General features: G+C 48.3%; 1 protein-coding gene across 1 annotated transcript in view; it reads right to left on the minus strand.

The window, feature by feature from the left end:
• SLC27A3 (solute carrier family 27 member 3) overlaps positions 1 to 20179 on the minus strand; it is a gene marked incomplete at its 5' end in the record, with an annotated part of 35197 nt that extends 15018 nt beyond the window's left edge. The window contains 6 exon segments of the mRNA XM_082203550.1: positions 662 to 820; positions 3357 to 3566; positions 19222 to 19792; positions 19795 to 19854; positions 19857 to 20104; positions 20107 to 20179. Of these exon segments, the coding sequence (XP_082059676.1) occupies positions 662 to 820; positions 3357 to 3566; positions 19222 to 19792; positions 19795 to 19854; positions 19857 to 20104; positions 20107 to 20179 (1321 nt within the window).
• Positions 20180 to 21893: the final 1714 nt, after the last annotated feature.

The following is a 21893-nucleotide window of genomic DNA, read 5'->3' on the forward strand; positions in this document are numbered from 1 at the left end:
CAACTCCATTCCCAGAAATCGAAACACCGAGACCTGTTCCACACACTTCCCCTCAATAATGAGTGGCTGAATACAGTGGTGCCCCGCAAGACGAATGCCTTGCAAGACGGAAGACTCGCTAGACGAAAGAGTTTTCCGTTTTGGAGGTGCTTCGCAAAACGAATCTCCTATGGGCTTGCTTCGCAAGACGAAAATGTCTTGCGAGTTCCTGCGGGTTTTTTCCCCTCCCCCCCTTTTTCTAAGCCGCTAAGCCGCTTATCAGCTGATCCGATAAGCTGCTAAAAGCCGCTAAAAGCCGCTAATAGCGCTAATCCGTCAATGGGCTTGCTTCGCAAGATGAAAAAACCGCTAGACGAAGAGAATCACAGAACAGATTCTTTTCGTCTTGCGAGGCACCACTGTATTCAATTTACATTTCCTAAAGTCCACAATAATCTCTTTTGTTTTCTTAAAGGAGTAAGTTGTTTTTCCTGCACCACTTCCCCAATTGCTCAACTTCCTTCCTATAAGCTGCCTCCCCCTCTCCAGCCGTGATTAAACCAACCACCGTTGTATCATCTGCAAACGGAATGACCCAGCATTTGCAACCACAAGCCAGCTTCCTCCCCCCGCCAAAAAAAGCCACTCCAAGGGTTCCAATCCACCAAACCCCTGAACCTACCGAGGCCGAGAGTGCCGATGACCCCCAGAAGACCCCCCGCCATGTGGTAGAGGGGCAGGGCCACATAGATCACGTCCGAACGGGATGCGCCCACCAGCTGGTAGAAACCCAGGCACATGATGGATTTGAGGTGGCTGATGCGAGCCGCCTTGGGGAGTCCTGGAACAGAGAGGAGGCAAGGAAGAGTTGAGCTGTTCCCTCTCCCTTTTTGTCTATTCCGCCCCCCCCCCCCATATTTCAGAACCAGACATTTCAGAAGTACAGCGCTACCTCGGTTTAAGGACAGCTCTGTTTACAAACTATTCGGTTTATAAACTCTGCAAAACCGAAACAGTGTCCCGGTTTGCGAACTTTACCTCGGTCTACGAACGGAAGGATACCGGCAGCAGGAGGCCTCATTAGGGAAAGTGTGTCTTGGTGTAAGAATGAATTTGGTTTAAGAACGGACTTCTGGAACGGATTAAGTTCATAAACCCAGGTACCACTGTACCTTATTATTATTATTGCTATGACTATTATTACCGTATTATTATTATTATTATTATTATTATTATTATTAGGGTGATCCTCTTTTGCATACCTGGGTAAGTATGTTATAATAAGTTTGCAGCATGAAATGTTCCTGGTCAGCCACTCCCTTTTGCTGAATATTCCCCTCACAACCCTCCTCCCCTTCATTTTCCATTTTTTCCTTTTGGCGGTCAACATTTTCTTCAATTACAGGTACCTTACAACTTACAGTGGTGCCCTGCAAGACGAATGCCTCGCAAGACGGAAAACTCGCTAGACGAAAGAGTTTTCCGTTTTGGAGGTGCTTCGCAAAACGAATCTCCTATGGGCTTGCTTTGCAAGACGACAATGTCTTGCGAGTTCCTGCTGGTTTTTTCCCCTTCCCCCCCTTTTTCTAAGCCGCTAAGCCGCTTATCAGCTGATCCGATCAGCAGATAAGCCGCTAAAAGCCGCTAATAGCGCTAATCCGCTAATCCGTCAATGGGCTTGCTTCGCAAGATGAAAAAACCGCTAGACGAAGAGAATCACAGAACGGATTCTTTTCGTCTTGCGAGGCACCACTGTACATGCATTTAACTTGCACACATTCAGCTTTATACATGCTTGGCAATTTAAAAAAAATTAGAAAGGGGATGGACATCTGATGGGGGGCGGGGAGATTTTGGCAATCCCACCCACCAATGAACCCTATGTGCTTTGACTATATGGGATTTTGGATTTAGGCACTATCCTCAGAACGAGAGTCGCCTGTATTTCAGAAGCAGAAGCTGCAGAAGTTCCACATTGTAACTGTTGTTGTTGTTGCTGTTGTTGTTTGGTGTAGTGGTCCTCTTTTGCATACTTGGATAAGTATGTTACAACTGGGATACTGCAATGAAATGTTGCAGTGTAACATGTTCCTGGTCAGTGCGCCAAGGCAGACAAACTACCCTTTTGCCGGATGCTCCCTTCCATGACCCTGCTACCCTGATTCCCCCTTTCCTCTGACATCCAGGCAGCATTCCATGGCCAATGAGCACACTCTGCCCCATTGAGCTTTCCTCATTTTTCTGGTGGGCAATAATCTGCAAACCTTGGGGTTCCCTCAAACCCGCTGGGACCTCCCGCTTATCCTGATGGATGGTGCTGTTCTGCCTTCTCATCCATATGAGAACAAGTTCGCTGTTAGTACAGAACCAAATGAATCTGCTGCTGGAGGAAGCATTTGCTTTGCATTCCAAAGGTTCCAGGTTCGATCCCCACCATCTGCAAGTAGGGTTGGGACTGTTCCATATCTGAAATCCCAGACGGCCGCGGCCAGTCAGAATAGACAATACTGAGCTAGGCAGACCAAAGTGGTACAGCCTGGCACTTAAATTTCTGGACTGCACCACTTCTGCATGTGTGTGTTTGGGGCTGGAGACACCATTAGTTTCAGCGCTTCTCCACTGGATAGATGGGGAATAAATTCCTTACGGGCAAATGCACTGATTACTACCGTATTTTTTGCTCTATAAGACGCACCAGACCACAAGATGCACCTAGTTTTTGGAGGAGTAAAACAAGGGAAAAAATATTCTGAATCTCAGAAGCCAGAACAGCAAGAGGGATCGCTGCACAGTGAAAGCAGCAATCCCTCTTGCTGTTCCGGCTTCTGGGATAGCTGCACAGCCTGCATTCGCTCCATAAGACGCACATGCATTTCCCCTAACTTTTTAGGAGGGGAAAAGTGAGTCTTATAGAGCAAAAAATACGGTATTTACTTATTGTGTTGATATCCCCCCGTTTTCCCCAAGGAGCTCAAGGTACTTGGCTCTTCCCTTCCTGAATTCCAATAAAATAATAATAATAATAATAATAATTATTATTTATTTATACCCTGCCCATCTGGCTGGGTTTCCCCAGCCACTCTGGGCGGCTTCCTAAAATATATATAAATAAAACATCAAACATTAAAAACTTCCCTAAACAGGGCTGCCTTCAGATGTTTTCTAAAAGTCAGATAGCTGTTTATTTCCTTGACATCTTATTATAGGTTGGTGGGCTGAGAGGCCGTGACTGGACCCAGGTCATACCTGGTGAGCTTCACGGCCGAGCGGTGGATTCGAACCCTGGCCTCTCCCAGGTCCTGGTCTGACACTTTGACCACTACACCAGAGGTGGCATAGCCTAGGTTTCTGCTACCTGTACAAACTGCCCACTATACCTGTGGTCCCCGAGGTGAAGATGTAGAGACAGGTATCCGACAAGCTGTCTGGAGTGGAGAGTTCGAAGGGGACGGGCTCCTCAGACGCTTTCTCCAACAGATCCTGGAGCCCAGTCACGTGGGGAGGATAGGGCCCCTTCCCCAGCACCCAGACCGCCACGCCCATTTCTTCCAAGCTGGGAAGGATGGGCTCCACAGCTTCAAAAAGCTCTGCAAAGAGACAGAGAGACGGAAAGATGGAAGTAAGCGTCAGTATACAATGTGGGCTGACCAGGAATCGCCTAACTCAGCTAAGGCTGCCGCCTCCTCCATACGCACATTTAGGCGCTACACTACCCAGTGGCGTAGCGTGGGGGGCAGGGAGGCTGGCCGCACCGGGTGCAACATCTGGGGGTTAGGGTTAGGGGATGCAAATCCACAGGTTAGGGGGCGCAAATTACTTGCCTTGCCCTGAGTGCTGACAACCCACGCTACGCCACTGACACTACCACTTTAAACACTCCCGGCTCCGCCCCCTCAAAAAAAGATAATAATTCTGGGAGTTGTAGTTTCGTTATGGGTGCTGAGTGGTGTTAGGAGACTCTCCAGTTCCCCTCATGGAACTACAACTCCCAGAGTTCCCTGGGAAGAGGGGCTGGTTGTGAAACCACTCAGGAAACTGTTGCTCTGTCTCTCACAACTCTCAGCACCCCTCACAAACTATACTTCCCAGAATTATTGAGGGTGGGGGAGCCATGGCTGTTTTAAAATGGCATTATTTAAAATGGTAGCCACAGCCTGGGATGAAAAGGACCGGCTGTGGCTCATGAACTCTTGAGGTGGCTGTCAACTCCTGGATAATACAAAGAAATAGGATGAAACGTGGAGAGCTGCTGCCTGCCTGCCTGTGTAGACAACATTAGGTAAGCTGGACCAAAAGTCTGGCTCACGATATGGCAGCTTCCTATATGTTCCTATTTACTCATATCATGAGGACTGGAATCTTAACAATTATTTTTAAGGGTAGGCCATAGCTCAGTAATAAGAGCACCTGATTTGCTTTGAGAAAATGGTGAGGATTGAATTGGGATTTAGAAATTGAAGAAGAGGCATGGAAAGACTGTGGACAAATGCAACGCTTAAATCCATATCGGCAACAGACAGAAAGAGCCCTTAAAAATCATACATGGTTGGTACTTAACACCTTGACGCCTAGTCTATATAGACCCAAACAGTTCTCCTTTGTGTTGGAGAGGTTGTCTCTCTATAGGGACATATCGACACATGTGGTGGAAGTGTCCAAAAACAGGAATGTTCTGGGGAAATGTTTTTATAGAGATCTCTTTGATCACAAGGCAGACAGTACCAACGACTGGCTTTGCTTAACTTGTATAGTCAGGATTAGGGTTGGGACATATCTGGTTTTCAACATTGTGATATATCACCTGCCAAACATTGCGAAATACTGATATATCACAATGTCTGAAATAAGGATGGTGCTAGGCATTGGCTGGCTTCACGGGTTTTCCCCGCATCGTGATTTTTGCATAGCACACAAACACATATAATGATTTATGATAATTTGCCAGGGCAAAAATGATGAAACTGGTATCATGTTATGGCTTGCAAACCAGCTTTGGACGATATACCGTATTTTTCGCACCATAGGACGCACTTTTCCCGTCTTAAAAACTAAGGGGAAAAGTCTGTGCGTCCTATGGAGCGAATGCAGGGAGGAGGCAGGCAGGAAAAGCCCTCAAGAGCCCCACACAAGCTTCGCGCGGCTCTTGCGGGCTTTTCCCCAAGAGGGAGAAGGGACTGATGCCGCCAGTCAGTCCCTTCTCCCTCCTCTAGAAAAGCCTTGCACAACCTCTCCAGCCGGGGGGAGGCTTCGCAAGGCTAAAGAGGAAGCCAGGGCAGCGAGCGCGATGCATCCCGTTCGCTGCCCTGGCTTCCTCTTTAGACTTGCGCGCCTCTCCAGCGGGGGTGGTGGGGGTGGGAGGCTTCGCAAGGCTAAAGAGGAAGCCAGGGCAGCGAGCGCGATCCATCCCGTTCGCTGCCTGGCTTCCCCTTTAGACTTGCACGCCTCTCCGGGGGTGGGGGGGTGGGAGGCTTCGCAAGTCTAAAGGGGAAGCCAGGCAGCGAACGGGATGGATCGCGTTCGCTGCCTGGCTTCCCCTTTAGACTTGCGCGCCTCTCCAGCCGTAAGAGATCTACCAGAGGTAGATCTTAACCCTTGCCTCACCTGGGAGCTTCTCTGGGCAGGAATTCCCTCAGCTTAAGTGAGGTGGGGGAAGTGTGGCAAGTAGGGGGGTACCTACCTAGACACTGAAGCCACATGTCTCTCAGATGAAAATTGGGAGTGGGCATTGTGTGAAGTGCTCTGATGGTGTTTCCTGCTTGGCAGGGGGTTGGACTCTATGGCCCTTGTGGTCTATTCCAACTCTATGATTCTATGATTCTAAGTGGCTGTGGATCTCCTGCTGCAGAACTGTAGGACTGTATAGAGTTGGGAGGGCCACCCGAGGGTCATCTAGCCCAGCCCCCTCACAATGTAGGAATCACAGCTAAAGAACGCCAGGCAGATGGGTCCCCCAACCGCTGCTTAAAAGCCTCCAGTGGTGGAGACCCCAAACACCTTCCGAGGTCATAGAATTGCAAGGTTGGAAGGGAACCCCAGGAGTCATCTAGTCCAGCCCCGGTGGACAGCGGGCGCAATCCATCCCGTTGTGCAAGACTAAAGATGCTGTGCAAGGCTAAAGAGGAAGCCAGGGCAGTGAGTGCCTGCCCTGGACTGCCTTGTCTTCTTCTTTAGCCGCGCTGGAGAGGTTTAGCTCCTGGCTGGAGAGGTTGCGCGGCTATGGATCCCGTGCGCTGTCTTGGCTTCTTTGCTCTTTGGGGCTGGTGGGGGAACCCGGGCTTCCCCCGCAGCCCCAAGAAGCTCTGGGAGAAGCAGACAGGCTGCGCGCAGCCTGTCCGTTGCTCTTTGGGGCTGGGGGGAGGGATAATATTTTTTTCCTTGATTTCCCCCTCTAAAAACTAGGTGCGTCCTGTGGTCCGGTGCGTCCAATAGAGCGAAAAATACGGTAATCGGCCAGCCTTGTCAGGATATGCCATAAATTAGAAACAAAGAACTCGTACCCCATCTGTTAACTGCAACAAGAAAGACCATTTCCAGGACATGGGAATAACTGCAATTATTGATTTGAAAAGCTCTTATGCGCCTTTATTTTCCCATAATTAAGATAGCCATGCCACCCAAAACGGGTATCATGACCTTCTAGATCTAAAATATCCCAATTTTTTAATGTACACCAATCTTTCAACCAGAGAAGACATGAGGCTTCGTAATATAACTTCAAGTCCAGTAACCTGTAGCCACCTCTTTCTACAATATCTATTAATACCTTATGCTTTACTCTTGGTTTTTTACCCTTCCACAAAAATTTAGAAATTTCTTTTTGCCACTTATCAATACAGCTGGTCTTTCCTATAATTGGAATTGTTTGGGATAGAAAGAGTAGCTTCGGTAAAACCATCATTTTAATTACCGAAATACGGCCCAAGAATGATAAATTTAACCTAGTCCATGTCTCCAACTGTCTTTTGATATCTTTCCAACAATTGGTATAATTATCTTCATATAAGTTAATATTCTTTGGTGTTATCCATACTCCTAAATACTTAATTTTGGCGTACATTTTTATTTGTATTATTTTTTCATCTGGCAACAGATTTTTAACTAATAGTTTTGTCTTGTTTAAATTCAGTTTAAACCCCACGACTTTACCATAACCATTGTTGGGGAAACCAACATGGAAATTGCAGGTAGCAAGAGGACGGGGAAAATATGGTAACTTTTAGGGAAGTCTGGGGCGACTTTATAGATCATACAAATAATGAGGCATATGGCAGAACGGTGCCTATGGTCTACAGCAGAGTTTGGCATGCGTAAAGCACACATTTCAATTAAATACTAATTGATTTGTTGTTCTTCCCTCCTGCCTTTGTATAAACTCTGTAGAGCATCGCCGCTGCGGATACAATATATCTTTTCATTTGAGGAAAACAGTCCAAGCGATAGAGATTATCGGGCATCCTTTCGTGTTTGTTAAGATTGTGATGATTTTAGCATATACACTTCCAATGAGGTTCTGCAGTGCATTTGGAGATGACTCTCTGATTGCAGGTAGCTGTTTTTATCTTTAATATTTATTTACTTATCACCTGGCCACAGTGATCCATGCGATGGTCACCTCCAGGCTTGACTACTGTAATTCGCTCTACGCGGGGCTGCCCTTGAAGCTGACCCAGAAACTCCAGTGGGTGCAGAATGCTGCAGCGAGGCTCCTCACGGGGTCTCTGCCATGGGAGCATATTCACCCAGTGCTTTTCAAGCTGCACTGGCTCCCAGTGGAGAACAGGGTCAGATTTAAGGTGCTGGTTTTGACCTTTAAAGCCCTTCACGGCCTAGGACCCCCGTACCTACGGGACCGCCTCTCCCGGTATGCCCCACGGAGAGCCTCAAGGTCCATAAATAACAACACCCTAGTGGTCCCAGGCCCTAAGGAAGTTAGACTGGCTTCAACCAGAGCCAGGGCCTTTTCAGCACTGGCCCCGGCCTGGTGGAACGCTCTGCCTCATGAGACCAGGGCCCTGCAGGTTCTGATCTCTTTCCGCAGGGCCTGTAAGACAGAGTTGTTCCGCCTGGCCTTTGGCTTGGAATCAATTTGATTCCCTCCCCCTCTTTCTTTTTCCTTTTTCCTTTCTCCTCCTGTGATGAGGCTGCATTTTAATATTTTAATGTTTCAATATTTTAATTGTTGTATTTTAATCATGTTTTTCATTCAACTTGTTTTTATTATTGCTTGTTAGCCGCCCTGAGCCTGGCCTTGGCTGGGCAGTGTGGGGTATAAATAAATTATTATTATTATTATTATTATTATTATTATTATTATTATTATTATTAAAAAGAGCACCAGATTCGCATGCCCAAGGTCCCACGTTCGATTCCCGGCGTCTCCAAGTAGCAATGGTTAGTGTCTCCTGCCTGCAGAGCCGCTGCCAATCAGTGCAGGCTATATTGAGCTAGCCGGATCAAAAGTCTGGCTCAGCAGAAGCCAGCGTTCTATACGGCCAGCTAACCTCAGTTTCCCCACTGAGAGCGAGGGCAATCTGGGCTGGCTTCCGCGGTCCCACTCCCACCTCCCTCGCTAGCCGGAGAACGCAGCCATTAGTCACGCACGGGGAAGGTCCATTCGCCGGCCTTTTGTCTCCGCTGCCGCCCCTGCCCCCACCCCAAAGATGACGACAGCCCTCCGCAAATTGAATCAACCTGGCAGGCAGCAGCAGCAGCGATGCGTTAATCCCCACAAAGGCCTCCCAGTTCCCTGCGATGTGGGAAACAGGCTTTGGTTCAGGTTGGGGTATTAATTAGTGGTTCAAAAAGCAGCCTTGGGAGTCTTCTCACATTGCAGGAGGACCGACAAAGGAGGAAGTGGTTTGTTGTTGTTGTTTTGAATCCCCTTATTCAAATCGAGAGCGCATTGGAAGCTTGCAAAAGAGTAGGCTGCCGGATCTGGCCAAACAGGACCCATCCTGCTCTCCTTCTGGCAAGTCCACAAGGAAGACCTGAGCACAACAGTCACTCTCCCCACCTGTGGCTTTCCAGCCTCTCGTACTGAGGTAGACTTGCTCTGAAGCTGGAGGTTCTAGGCAGCCACTGTATTCTGCTCTGGTCAGACCTCACCTGGAGTACTGTGTCCAGTTCTGGGCACCACAGTTCAAGAAGGACTGACAAACTGGAACGTGTCCAGAGGAGGGCAACCAAAATGGTCAAAGGCCTGGAAACGATGCCTTATGAGGAACGGCTAAGGGAGCTGGGCATGTTTAGCCTGGAGAAGAGGAGGTTAAGGGGTGATATGATAGCCATGTTCAAATATATAAAAGGATGTCACATAGAGGAGGGAGAAAGGTTGTTTTCTGCTGCTCCAGAGAAGCGGACACGGAGCAATGGATCCAAACTACAAGAAAGAAGATTCCACCTAAACATGAGGAAGAACTTCCTGACAGTAAGAGCTGTTTGACAGTGGAATTTGCTGCCAAGGAGTGTGGTGGAGTCTCCTACTTTGGAGGTCTTTAAGCAGAGGCTTGACAACCATATGTCAGGAGTGCTCTGATGGTGTTTCCTGCTTGGCAGGGGGTTGGACTCGATGGCCCTTGTGGTCTCTTCCAACTCTATGATTCTATGATTCTATGAACTGGGTGAAACAAGAGACTGGACTGGGCAAGGCACAAACAGCCATTGCCATTAGGAATGGAGCCTCCCTGTTCAGACCCAGTTTATCTCTGAATGCCAGATACCAGGAACACAAAACAAGGGAGGGCTGTGCTTCTAGGCTTGCTGGCTGCTGCTCACTGTTGGAGACAGGGGGCTGGTCTTTGCTTTGATCCAGCGAGGCATCACTGATAATGGATTAGATACGAGCAGATAGCCATCATGATGGCTGAGAAGAGTGGAGCCTCCAGGTTCAGAGTACCTTTGAGTCCAGACACTGGAGGGCAGAGAGCAGGGAAGGATATTATTATTATTATTATTATTATTATTATTATTATTATAATTATCATTATAAGTATTTTTCACCCTTTATCCCAGGGCAGTTTGCATCAACGAGAGTGGTGCAGTTCCAAATAAATTTGGGTTAATTTGCAGTTTCAAAGGCGGGGTCACAATAAATACTTTTCAGCTATCAAAACGCCTCCACACCCTGTTTGTGGGGTTCCTTGGAGCCTCTGGCCAGGGATTTGGGGGGCGGGGGGAGGAACAGAATGCATGACGCCATGGACTTTTAATTTTTATCTAGCAGGATTCTTCATTTACTCTGTGTGTATCTTCCAAGAGCAGCTTGCAAAAGTCAGCGATAGGACCGTTCCGGCCCTCGGGTTTCCAACACCAAGAGCCACGGCACAAAAGGAAAACGGGTTTGGGAGGGGGAAGGAAAAAAGAAATCTCAGACCCAGTTTGATTTGGTTGGAATTAATTTTATAATGAAATGATTTTAGAATGTTTTATCGTTTTACTGTTGTTAGCTGCTCTGAGCCCGGGTTCGGCTGGGGAGGGTGGGATATAAATAAAATTTATTATGATTATTATTAGCTGTGGAGTTCTTGTCAAGAATAGCTGAACGGGGGAAGAAAAAAGATTTCAAGGAGAGGAGGAGCCAAAAGTTGCTGGTCATTTGGCAGAGGCCCTGCGGTCCAGTCTCTTCCTCTCCTATATAGCCTGATGGAATGGCTGCTGATCTGAGTTGAGGGGCACAGCCTGATGGAAATTATCACTTAACACTAACCCTCCCAAGGGTTGTTTCCCAACTAAGTTCTACTTGGATTCAACCTGCTGAATTCATCCAAGTCAGACATATTGATTAATTTCAATGGGTCTACTCTGAGATTGGATTATACACACATAAAATTGGACAAGTCAGACATATTGATTAATTTCAATGGGTCTACTCTGAGATTGGATTATACACACATAAAATTGGATGACACATACATATATACATACTGCTAGGGGGTGACCAACTCCTGAGAGACTGCGATCTACTCACAGAATTAAAAACTGGCAGTGAACTACCCCATTTTGGGGGGGTTCAGGTCACAGTTTCTGAGCTTTTTTGGGGGTGGAGGAAAGCCCCGAATTTTGAGAATCCAAGCCTAAGCTCAAGGGAGAAAGGGGAACAGCCACTCATCAAAAGATCGTTGGGGAAACAAACAGCCTCGATGAGGGCAGGGTGAGGGGGCAGAGGAGGGCAACCAAAATGGTCAAAGGCCTGGAAACGATGCCTTATGAGGAATGGCTAAGGGAGCTGGGCATGTTTAGCCTGGAGAAGAGGAGGTTAAGGGGTGATATGATAGCCATGTTCAAATATATAAAAGGATGTCACATAGAGGAGGGAGAAAGGTTGTTTTTTGCTGCTCCAGAGAAGCGGACACGGAGCAATGGATCCAAACTACAAGAAAGAAGATTCCACCTAAACATGAGGAAGAACTTCCTGACAGTAAGAGCTGTTTGACAGTGGAATTTGCTGCCAAGGAGTGTGGTGGAGTCTCCTACTTTGGAGGTCTTTAAGCAGAGGCTTGACAACCATATGTCAGGAGTGCTCTGATGGTGTTTCCTGCTTGGCAGGGGGTTGGACTCGATGGCCCTTGTGGTCTCTTCCAACTCTAGGATTCTAGCCATTTTGCCTCCGGCGAGTCCTCCCTTCCATGAATTTGATTAGTCATCTTTGGAAGCCACCCTGAGGCGGTTTTCGGCCCCTTCAGAAGCGTCTGGTGGAGCCGGCCAAAGGGGGACTATCCAGTCATTTTTGTTGTTGTTTCTTGAATTTATATAGCACCCTCTACCCAGGGGGTCTCAGGGCGGTTCACAAAATAAAATCAAGATATAAAACCACAAAATACCTGCAACATAGCTCAGTCGGTAGAGCACAACTCTTAACCTCATGGTCGTGGGTTCGAGCCCCACGTTGGGCGAAAGATTCCTACATTGCAGTGGGTTGGACTAGATGACCCTTGTGGTTCCTTCCGACTCTTATGATTCTATTATCCTGTTTTCACAGTGGCCGACCAGGTGCCCTAATGGGAAACCCGGGAGCGGGACCCGAGTTCAAAAGCAACTTGTGGCTCCCAGGAGCACCTGTGGCAAATATTCTCCCTTCTGCACCCATTCTGGTCTGTTTCAGACACACCGAAACAGGCCCCATAAGCCGATTTGCTTTACTCCAACGCAGCCCATTTATTAACATGGGAATAAAAGGCATCTTTCTGTGATTGCAACGTCCTTCGGAGACAGGCCAAACTTGAATACCACACTGGAAGGCCACAACTCCCCACTCGCTATCTCGAACCGATACCTTTATCTCTCCCGTTATAAAAAGAAAACCTTGAGTTGGCCTGACTCAAGCAATCCCTCCTTGTTAAGCACGTTGTGTTCACAGCAAAGGCTATTTTTAACATGGATGCTTTACATATGTTCAGATGCAAGCCAAACACATTCTCATATAATTTAGGCCTGTGCAACTTCTATCCAAATACAGTGGTACCCCGTAAGACGAAAAACTCGCTAGACGAAGGAGTTTTTCGTTTTCTTAGCCGCTTCACAAGACGCATTTCCCTATGGGCTTGCTTCGCAAAACGAAGCTTGCCCCGCAAGCTCCGGGGATAGCGGGGAAGCGCAGCGCGCCTTCCCCTCTCTCCCCGGACCCCTTTTGAACCAAGGGGTGGCAACGGGGAGAAGCGATTCTCCCTGCTGCCCCTTCCCTTGCTTTAAACAGGTCCGGGGACAGAGGGGAAGGCGCCCGGCGCTTCCCCTCTGTCCCCGGACGGTCTCCATAGGAACGCATTGATTGATTTTCAATGCATTCCTATGGGAAACCGTGCTTCGCAAGACGAAAAACTCGCAAGAAGAAAAAACTTGCGGAACGAATTAATTTCGTCTTGCGAGGCACCACTGTACACTTCTTCTTTTTTTAAGGCAATTGTTTGTAATTGATGTGGTTTTATTAAAATTATTTAATTATGGCAGGCATTGACGCATCTGGGGTGTATGATATATCAAGCCCCAACATGAAACTGAATATTTTGTGGGACATAGTCTTGTTTGATCATTGAATTCTAACCTATCCCTTTCAAAAATGGATATAAACATTAGTTTCTTGAGCATCCCCCCACAGTTTGGAGATACATATGACCTTTGGCCTGCTACCAAACTCTAGCCTTGCTGATTCAGCTAATTATGATTTGATTAGGGTTTCTCAGCACCATATCAATAATCAATACCAGTTGATTATAGGTGAAAAACACCATATCAACATTTTATATTTGCAAAGCTAGCACTTTGCAAAGTTTTTATGCTGTAACCTTATTTTATCTTCTTTTCTGTGGTGATTAAGTTAAGGAAATGTATTTGCTATGAGCCTGGAGACACATCTTGGAACAGAGAATTTTCCCATGTGTGGATACGAAAAGGGTGTGTGATAGGCTAACTGTCCCTCTTAACTCTGTAATTGTTACAGAAGGAACTATGGTGAACAACTTCACGGCAGGCGTCAGCTACAAAGAAACCAGTCCAACAACAACTGTTGCGGTTGCATTCAACATTAGCCCTACTCAGAGTAGAACTGTTACAATTAAAGGACAGGACTAGCTTAGATGAATTCATTTAAATGGGTTTGCTCTGAGCAGAACTTAATTGGAGAATGACCCTCTGTATAAAACTCTGGAGCCCCCATTCAGAATTTTGGGTAGTGTAAAAACTATTATTTCGGGCCAAAGCGGATGAAATTTACAGGCGTGGGAAACCTTCCAGAGTTTTAAGGCCACTTAAAAAAAAATTAGGAGTAGCGGCTCCTATAGCCATATCTATTTATCTAGCACAGGGATGTTCAACAGGTCAATTGCGATCTACTGTTTGATCCCCGGGAGGTTTTGGTAGCTCGCGGTCGATTGCTGGGTCTCTTTCCTTAGCGTTAATAAAATATAATCCAGCCTGCCCCCTCGCCCTGCCCTCTATTGTTTCACGATGGCTGTTTGTTTCCCCAACGATCTGTTGATGAGTGGCTGTTCCCCTTTCTCCCTTGAGCTTAGGCTTGGATTCTCAAAAATCGGGGCTTTCCTCCTCCCCCCAAAAAAGCTCAGAAACTGTGACCTGAACCCCCCAAAAAGGGGGTAGTTCACTGCCAGTTTTTAATTCTGTGAGTAGATTGCAGTCTCTCAGGAGTTGGTCACCCCCTAGCAGTATGTATATATGTATGTGTCATCCAATTTTATGTGTGTCCAATCTCAGAGTAGACCCACTGAAATTAATCAATATGTCTGACTTGGATGAATTCAGCAGGTTGAATCCAAGTAGAACTTAGTTGGGAAAGAACTCTTGGGAGGGTATTTTACTGTATTTTTGGTTTCTATGGAAGCCGCCCAGAGTGGCTGGGGAGGCCCAGCCAGATGGGCGGGGTATAGATAATAAATTATTATTATATTATTATTATTAGGGTTAAGTGATAATTTCCATCAGGCTGTGCCCCTCAACTCGGATCAGCAGCCATTCCATCAGGCTATATAGGAGAGGAAGAGACTGGACCGCAGGGCCTCTGCCAAATGACCAGCAACTTTTGGCTCCTCCTCTCCTTGAAATCTTTTTTTTCTTCCCCCTTTCAGCTATTCTTGACAAGAACTCCACAGCTAATAATAATAATAATAATAATAATAATAATTTTTATTTATATCCCACCCTCCCCAGCCGAACCCGGGCTCAGAGCAGCTAACAACAGTAAAACGATAAAACATTCTAAAATCATTTCATTATAAAATTAATCCCAACCAGATCAAACTGGGTCTGAGATTTCTTTTTTCCTTCCCCCTCCCAAACCCGTTTTCCTTTTGTGCCGTGGCTCTTGGTGTGGAAACCCGAGGGCCGGAACGGTCTTATCGCTGACTTTTGCAAGCTGCTCTCGGAAGATACACACACAGCAAATGAAGAATCCTGCTAGATAAAAATTAAAAGTCCATGGCGTCATGCATTCTGTTCCTCCCCCCGCCCCCCAAATCCCTGGCCAGAGGCTCCAAGGAACCCCATAAACAAGGTGTGGAGGTGTTTTGATAGCTGAAAAGTATTTATTGTGACCCCGCCTTTGAAACTGCAAATTAACCCAAATTTATTTGGAACTGCACCGCTCTCGTTGATGCAAACTGCCCTGGGATAAAGGGTGAAAAATAATTATAATGATAATTACAATATTAATAATAATAATAATAATAATAATAATAATAATAATAATAATAATAATAATAATAATATCCTTCCCTGCTCTCTGCCCTCCAGTGTCTGGACTCAAAGGTACACTGCCACTGGAGGCTCCACTCTTCTCAGCCATCATGATGGCTATCTGCTCGTATCTAATCCATTATCAGTGATGCCTCGCTGGATCAAAGCAAAGACCAGCCCCCTGTCTCCAACAGTGAGCAGCAGCCAGCAAGCCTAGAAGCACAGCCCTCCCTTGTTTTGTGTTCCTGGTATCTGGCATTCAGAGATAAACTGGGTCTGAACAGGGAGGCTCCATTCCTAATGGCGATGGCTGTTTGTGCCTTGCCCAGTCCAGTCTCTTGTTTCACCCAGTTATCAACCGGATGCCCTAATGGGAAGGGCACTAAGGCACGGCCAACAACTGCTATTCTCAGTTAGACACCCTCTGCATCTGGAAGTTCTCTTTAGCTAACCGTCCTGTAGGGAATGTTTATATTTCCTTAGCGGATGATCAGAAATAATCACTAAATGTGCCCACTATTTGCGTGTAATTTAAAAAATAATAATAATAAGGGGACCCATCTCCTAAAGCAAATCATTACCTTTATAAATAATGATTTTATTTGTACCCTGTGTTGCCCCAGCCACACTGGGCGGCTCCCAACACATATAAAATCATAATAAAACGCTAAACGTTTAAAAACTGCCTTCAGATGTCATCTAAAGGTTGTACAGCGGAACCTTGGTTCGCGAATGTAATCCATTCCTGGAGTCCGTTCGAATCCCAAAACCGTTCGAAAACCAAGACGCATCGGACGTTTGGCTTCCAAAAAACTTTCGAAAACTAGAACACTTACTTCTGAGTTTTCGGGAGCCGATTTGTAGGTCAACTAAGCTGTTTGAGAACCAAGGTTCCACTGTATTGTTGCTTATCTACTTGACATCAGATGGGAGGGCATTCGAAAGGGTGGGTGCCACTACCAAGAAGGCCCTCAGTAGGACCTGATATGGGGGACCTGTGGCCCTCCAAGGGCTGTTGGGACTCCAAGTCCCATCAGCCATCATGGCCAACTATCAAGCATGATGGGAGTTGGAGTCCGGCAACATCTGGGAGGCCACAGGTTCTCTGCCCCTCTCCTAGACACATATCCCAGCCAATCAGGGATCACATATAATTATTGACTCTTTTTTTTTCATTCAACATGCTAGCATTAAAGAAGAGAGGAACCCTACAGAAAAGCAAAGAGTGACAAATTCTCCTTGCTATGGGGCAGAATGTCGCCAAACTGGTTGCATTGCGCCCTGGGTTGGGGGTGTAGAGGTGACACAGCCGCCCAGGACTGATTTGGCTGTATTCCTGAATAATCAGCACATTCTATCACCCTTAGCAATGGAAAGACCGGTGAAACAGCCACGATGAGGCTGCCTGTTGCAGCTCTGCGTGAGTCCCTGCACTGGGCTCGCCTCCTTGCAATCAGGTCCTATCCGGAACAGCTAATGGTGCCACATCTCTGCAGCGTTCCAGCCATTCCAAATTCAGAGACGCAGCACAATGGCCTGCTGTCAGAGGAGGCTGACTATCCTATCTCTGTTTGAGTTGCTGCTCACCTTCTCCCAAACAGCCTCTACGGGGGTAGAGGAGAAAAACAGGAGGTAATTGCGCTTTCTCTGTACACACAGTTAGAATATTCTCTCGTTCTTAAGGCAAGAGCGAAAAAAGAGTACTTGTTCTCCAAAGAGGGTGCCTGCTACATCTCTGTAAGAGTAGCTGCTCTGGGCTCATTTCCTTTCAGTGTGTATGTGTGCAATTCTGAAACTGATAAGACCGTTGGCTTTTTCAATGATAAGTTGGGCTGCAGAAAGCGTGCTGGGGAGACCACACATAGTCACTTTTGCTTGGTTTAATAGCAAATAACAAAGTTAATAAAGTAACTTTTGCTTGGTTTAATAACAAATAACAAAACAAAAACTCTCTTTACACTAAATTACATTATATCAATAAGTGGAACCCATCCACCAGGGTACTGAGAGAGCTACATGCTGCTCTTTATATACTATACCCAACAGTTTCATTAACACAACTTAACAGCACCTGCTATGCTGCTTCACGGCTGTAAAACTAGGTCATGTTATTTGCTCTGGCCCTTAAAGACATACTTGTGGAACAATAACGAAACCTAAAATTCAAAGAAACCACCCAACACCGACTGGAACACTTCAGACATTCCAAACACAGAAACAGAGGATTTAAACGTTTTTGTATTGCTATGTTGTGAACCGCCCTGCCATCTTTGGATGAAGGGTGGAATAGAAGTTGAATAGGTAAATAATAAGGATTTGCCCCTGGAAGTACAGTGGTGCCTCGCAAGACGAAAAGAATCCGTTCTGTGATTCTCTTCGTCTAGCGGTTTTTTCGTCTTGCGAAGCAAGCCCATTGACGGATTAGCGGATTAGCGCTATTAGCGGCTTTTCTGCTGATCGGATCAGCTGATAAGCGGCTTAGCGGCTTAGAAAAGGGGGGGGGGAGGGAGAAAAAACCAGCAGGAACTCGCAAGACATTGTCGTCTTGTGAAGCAAGCCCATAGGAAATTTGTTTTGCGAAGCACCTCCAAAACGGAAAACTCTTTCGTCTAGCGAGTTTTCCGTCTTGCGAGGCATTCGTCTTGCGGGGCACCACTGTAGCTGCCCACCGCACAACTGGTTGCTACGGTGGGCTTTGAACCAGGAGACACAACCCAGAGGAAGCTCGAAACCAGGTTAAAAACCCACTAACAAGCAAGCAAGCCCATGTTTAGCGTGACCCTGCACAAACGTGCAGAGAAGTCGATCCCGCTATTCTCAATGAGGAAGGGGCGCTGCACAATGGTGGGTCATCCGCCCTGCATGCAGAATGATCCTGAATTCAATTCCCAGCATCTCCAGGTGGGGCTACGAAAGACTCTTCTCTGGAGAGCTGTTGCCAATTGATGGAGGTGACGCTGAGCTAAATGGACCAGTGCTCTGACTCTGCAACATAAGAAGTGCCTGCTGGATCAGGCCAATGGCTCATCTAGTTTGGCATCTGGTTATCACAGGGGCCCACCAGATACCTATGGGAAACCAGCAAGCGGAACCCGAACTCAGGACTCTCTCTCCGCCTGCGTTTTCCAGCAAACCGGCATTCAGAAGCAACTGCGGAGCCAATGTGGCTGGTAGCCATTCTTAGTCCTCTCTCCCATGAATCCTATTCCCTTTTAAAGCCGTCCAAGTTAATGGCCATCACTGCCTCCTGTGGCAGGGAGTTCCATAGTTCAACCCTGTGCTGCTTGAAAGAGGACTTCCTTTTATCTGCCCTGAAACTTCCAGCGTCTGGCTTTGTTGCATGCCTGAGAGTTCTAGTACTAGGAAAGAGGAACAAAGCCTTTTCCTCCATCCGTTCTCTCCGTGCAGTGCATAATTGCATAAACTTCCATCGCGGTGCAGCGATAAAACCGCTCGCGCATTTGCAAAGCTAAGCAGGGTCTGGTACGGGTTCCAATTGGATGGGGACGCTGCGTTGACATTTCTGCATTGCAGGGAGTTGCACTAGATCAGGCTTTCCCAAATTTGGGTCCCCAGCTGTTTTTGGACTACAATTCCTATTCTCCGGTCCTGCTAGCTAGGGATGATGGGAGTTGTAGTCCAACAACAGCTGGGGACCCAAGTTTGGGAAACTCTGGACCAGAGTTCCACTACAATTCCAATTCAATGAGAAGACCCAAACACCCCAAGCTTTCTCCATAGGGGAATCACTCCCTCTCCTTGAACCCCCCCTTGAGACGACAGCCTGAAAGCTGCTGCCAGTCCGTGTCTACAGTACTGAGCTAGATGGACCACAATGGGTCTGATTCAGACTAAGGCAGCTTCCTACCTTCCCACGGAGCAGCGGTTTGATTTGGGAAGAGAGTGCTCAGCCCTCCCTACCTTCCCTAATAGGGGTTTACTCCCAAGTAACGCGAGCCTTGGATCTCAGCCTCTGCAGACCCCCAAAGTTCGCCACGTCCCTTTTACAGACCCGAAAGGACAAACCGCGACGGGGTGGGGAGTGGGGGGTATACAACTCACCGTGCGCCACCAGGACCGCCCTGGCGCCGCAAGTGCGCACGCAGTGGAGCAGCGCCCCTCGGCGGAGCGCGGTGCCCAGGAAAGCCGGCACGACGCCCAGCTTGGCCAAGCCGATCCAGGCCCAGATGAAGGCGGGTTCGTTGCCCACCAAGAGCGCCACCGTCTGGCCGGGCAGGAGCGGCGGCTGCCCGTCGGGCAAGCGGAGCAGCGCGTTGGCCATGCGGTTGCTCTGGCGCTCGGCTTGGCCGTAGGTGAAGCTGCGCTCCTCGAAGCGCAGGAAGACGCGCTGGGGCCGCGCTCGGCACAGGCGCCCGAAGCGCTGCGCCAGGCTGAGCGCGCCCGCCTTGCCGTGCAGGAGCCGTCGGCGGCAGCGCCAGGCGCGCACCAGGAAGGCCAAGTCGGCCAAGGCGAGCGGCCGCAGACGGGCGGGCAGCACGGCCAGCAGCAGCCCCAGCAAGCCGGCGGCGGCCAGCGCCAGCGCCGAGGTGAGCCACATCGTGGCGCGCCGGAGGAGGATGGAGACGACGGGGAGGACGGCGCGGCGGCTGCGATGGCTGGAGCTAGAAGAGGGAGAGCGGCGGGAGGAGGAGGGAGGAGGAGGCGGGCCGGGGCGGACCGCCGAAGGAGCCTCTGCCGCCAGCCAGCCAGCCAGCCCCGCCTCCGCTGCGAGGCCCGGGGAAGGAGGGGCGCCAGCCGCCCCTCACCAGGCGCCCTCGGCGGCCGGAGCTGGAAGCAGCCCGAGGAGAGAGCCAGGAAGCAGGCCAGGCGGAGCTGGAAGCCGTCCGGGGAAGAAAGGGGCCTCTCCATAGCAGTGGCTGCTGGGGAAGGCGAGCCGGGAGGGCTGGCCGTCGGGGCTCCTTTTGGAGGGCTGATCCGGCAGAGAAAGAAGAGCCTCTCCAGGACCCTCGCGCGCGCCCAAGTCAGCGGGCAAGGCGCACGGCCGAGGAGAGCTTTCCATGCCACAAACTGGCCGGTCGGGGTTCCCTTACTCCGGTTTTTGGACGCGGAGCATCATCCGCCAGAGACCATCAAGCACACGTGTTGGATAGATTTCATGGAGGTCCGTCTAGCGCCAGTTGGGCAAAATGATGGCTAAATGGAGCCTCTCGCCTCAGGGGCAGTCTACCTCCACGGATCAGAGACTGGCAGGAGGGGAGCAGGGGTGCCTTTACTTACTACTGGTGAGCTTTCTCGCTCAACGGAAGAGCATCTCTGCCCACGATGCTGAAGGTCGCAGGTTTAAGCTCCAGGTTTGACTGAGAGACCCCACGCCAGGCAATTGCACACCAGGCAATTCTGTCTTTCACTGCCTCCCGCAGTTTGGTCAAACTCATGCTGGTAGCTTTGAGAACACTGTCCCACCATCTCGTCCTCTGTCCTCCCCTTCTCCTTGTGCCCTCCATCTTTCCCAACCTCAGGGTCTTTTCCAGGGAGTCTTCTCTTCTCATGAGGTGGCCAAAGTCTTGGAGCCTCAGCTTCAGGATCTGTCCTTCCAGTGAGCACTCAGGGCTGATTTCCTTCAGAATGGAGAGGTTTGATCTTCTTGCAGTCCATGGGACTCTCAAGAGTCTCCTCCAGCACCAGAATTCAAAAGCATCCATTCTTCGGCGATCAGCCTTCTTTATGGTCCAGCTCTCACTTCCACACATCACTACTGGAAAAACCAGAGCTTTAACTATACGGACCTTTGTTGGCAAGGTTGTGTCGGCAATACTGAGCTTAAATGGACCAAAATGCAACTTCTTTAGGCTCCCATTTAAAGCAGCTTTCATAACAACCATGAGACCCTGGAATTTGTTCTTTAGAGGAAGGACTGTCACTCACTGGTAGGGCATCCATCCGCCTTCCATGCAGAAGGTTTCAGGTTCAATGCCAGCATCTCCCAGTAGGGTTGGGAGAGACCCCATCTGAAATCTCAGAGAGCTGCTGCCAGTCCGTGTAGACAATACTGAGCTTGATGGACCAATGGCGTGGACTATGCAGAGTTAGACAAATTAACAGGAAGGATTCGAAACCGGCGGGACCAGAATTTTACCAAAGACTGGAGTAAATTTACGAACTAGATGAAAAGCATTTGTGATGATCAGACGACGTTTGTAGGTTTGCAAGAAGTTCTGTGAGGAGTATTGTTGGAAATATTGTAAAAATGGAAAAGGGGAGATGATAAGTTAAGGGAGGTAAAGACAATATAAAATTAAGTAATGCATAAAAAGAGGTTAGGACGGAAGATCATCGGAGGTGCTGATGGAAGTCCAAAAAAAGTGTATTTGCAATAATTTGTGTGGTACGTTTTATCATTTGTATGTTAAAATTAATAAAAATGTATATAAAAAAAATAGATGGACCAACAGTGTGACTTCCATGTTGAGTTGGAAGCAGAATATTGGACTAGGTGGACCTTTGAAGAACAGGCCTCCTCTTCTCTCCTCAAAGCCACTTGCCATTTATAGCGAATGTTTTAGAGGAGGGACGGGGGACTCCTCCGGGTAGTGATAGACAGCAGCTCCTAGCCAGCACGCCTAGTGGTCAGGAACGGGCTCCTTTGGGACAAGGGGGTTGGATATAAATTTATTCTAAAAAATAGCTAGCAACATCTGGAGAGCCGCAATATTCCCCCATCCCCTGGCTTTGGAGAATTCAAACCACTTCTGTGCATCAGCAAGTCTTACAAC

This window comes from Podarcis vaucheri, assembly GCF_965113315.1.
Source record: "Podarcis vaucheri genome assembly, chromosome: 16".
NCBI classification, from domain to species: domain Eukaryota; kingdom Metazoa; phylum Chordata; class Lepidosauria; order Squamata; family Lacertidae; genus Podarcis; species Podarcis vaucheri.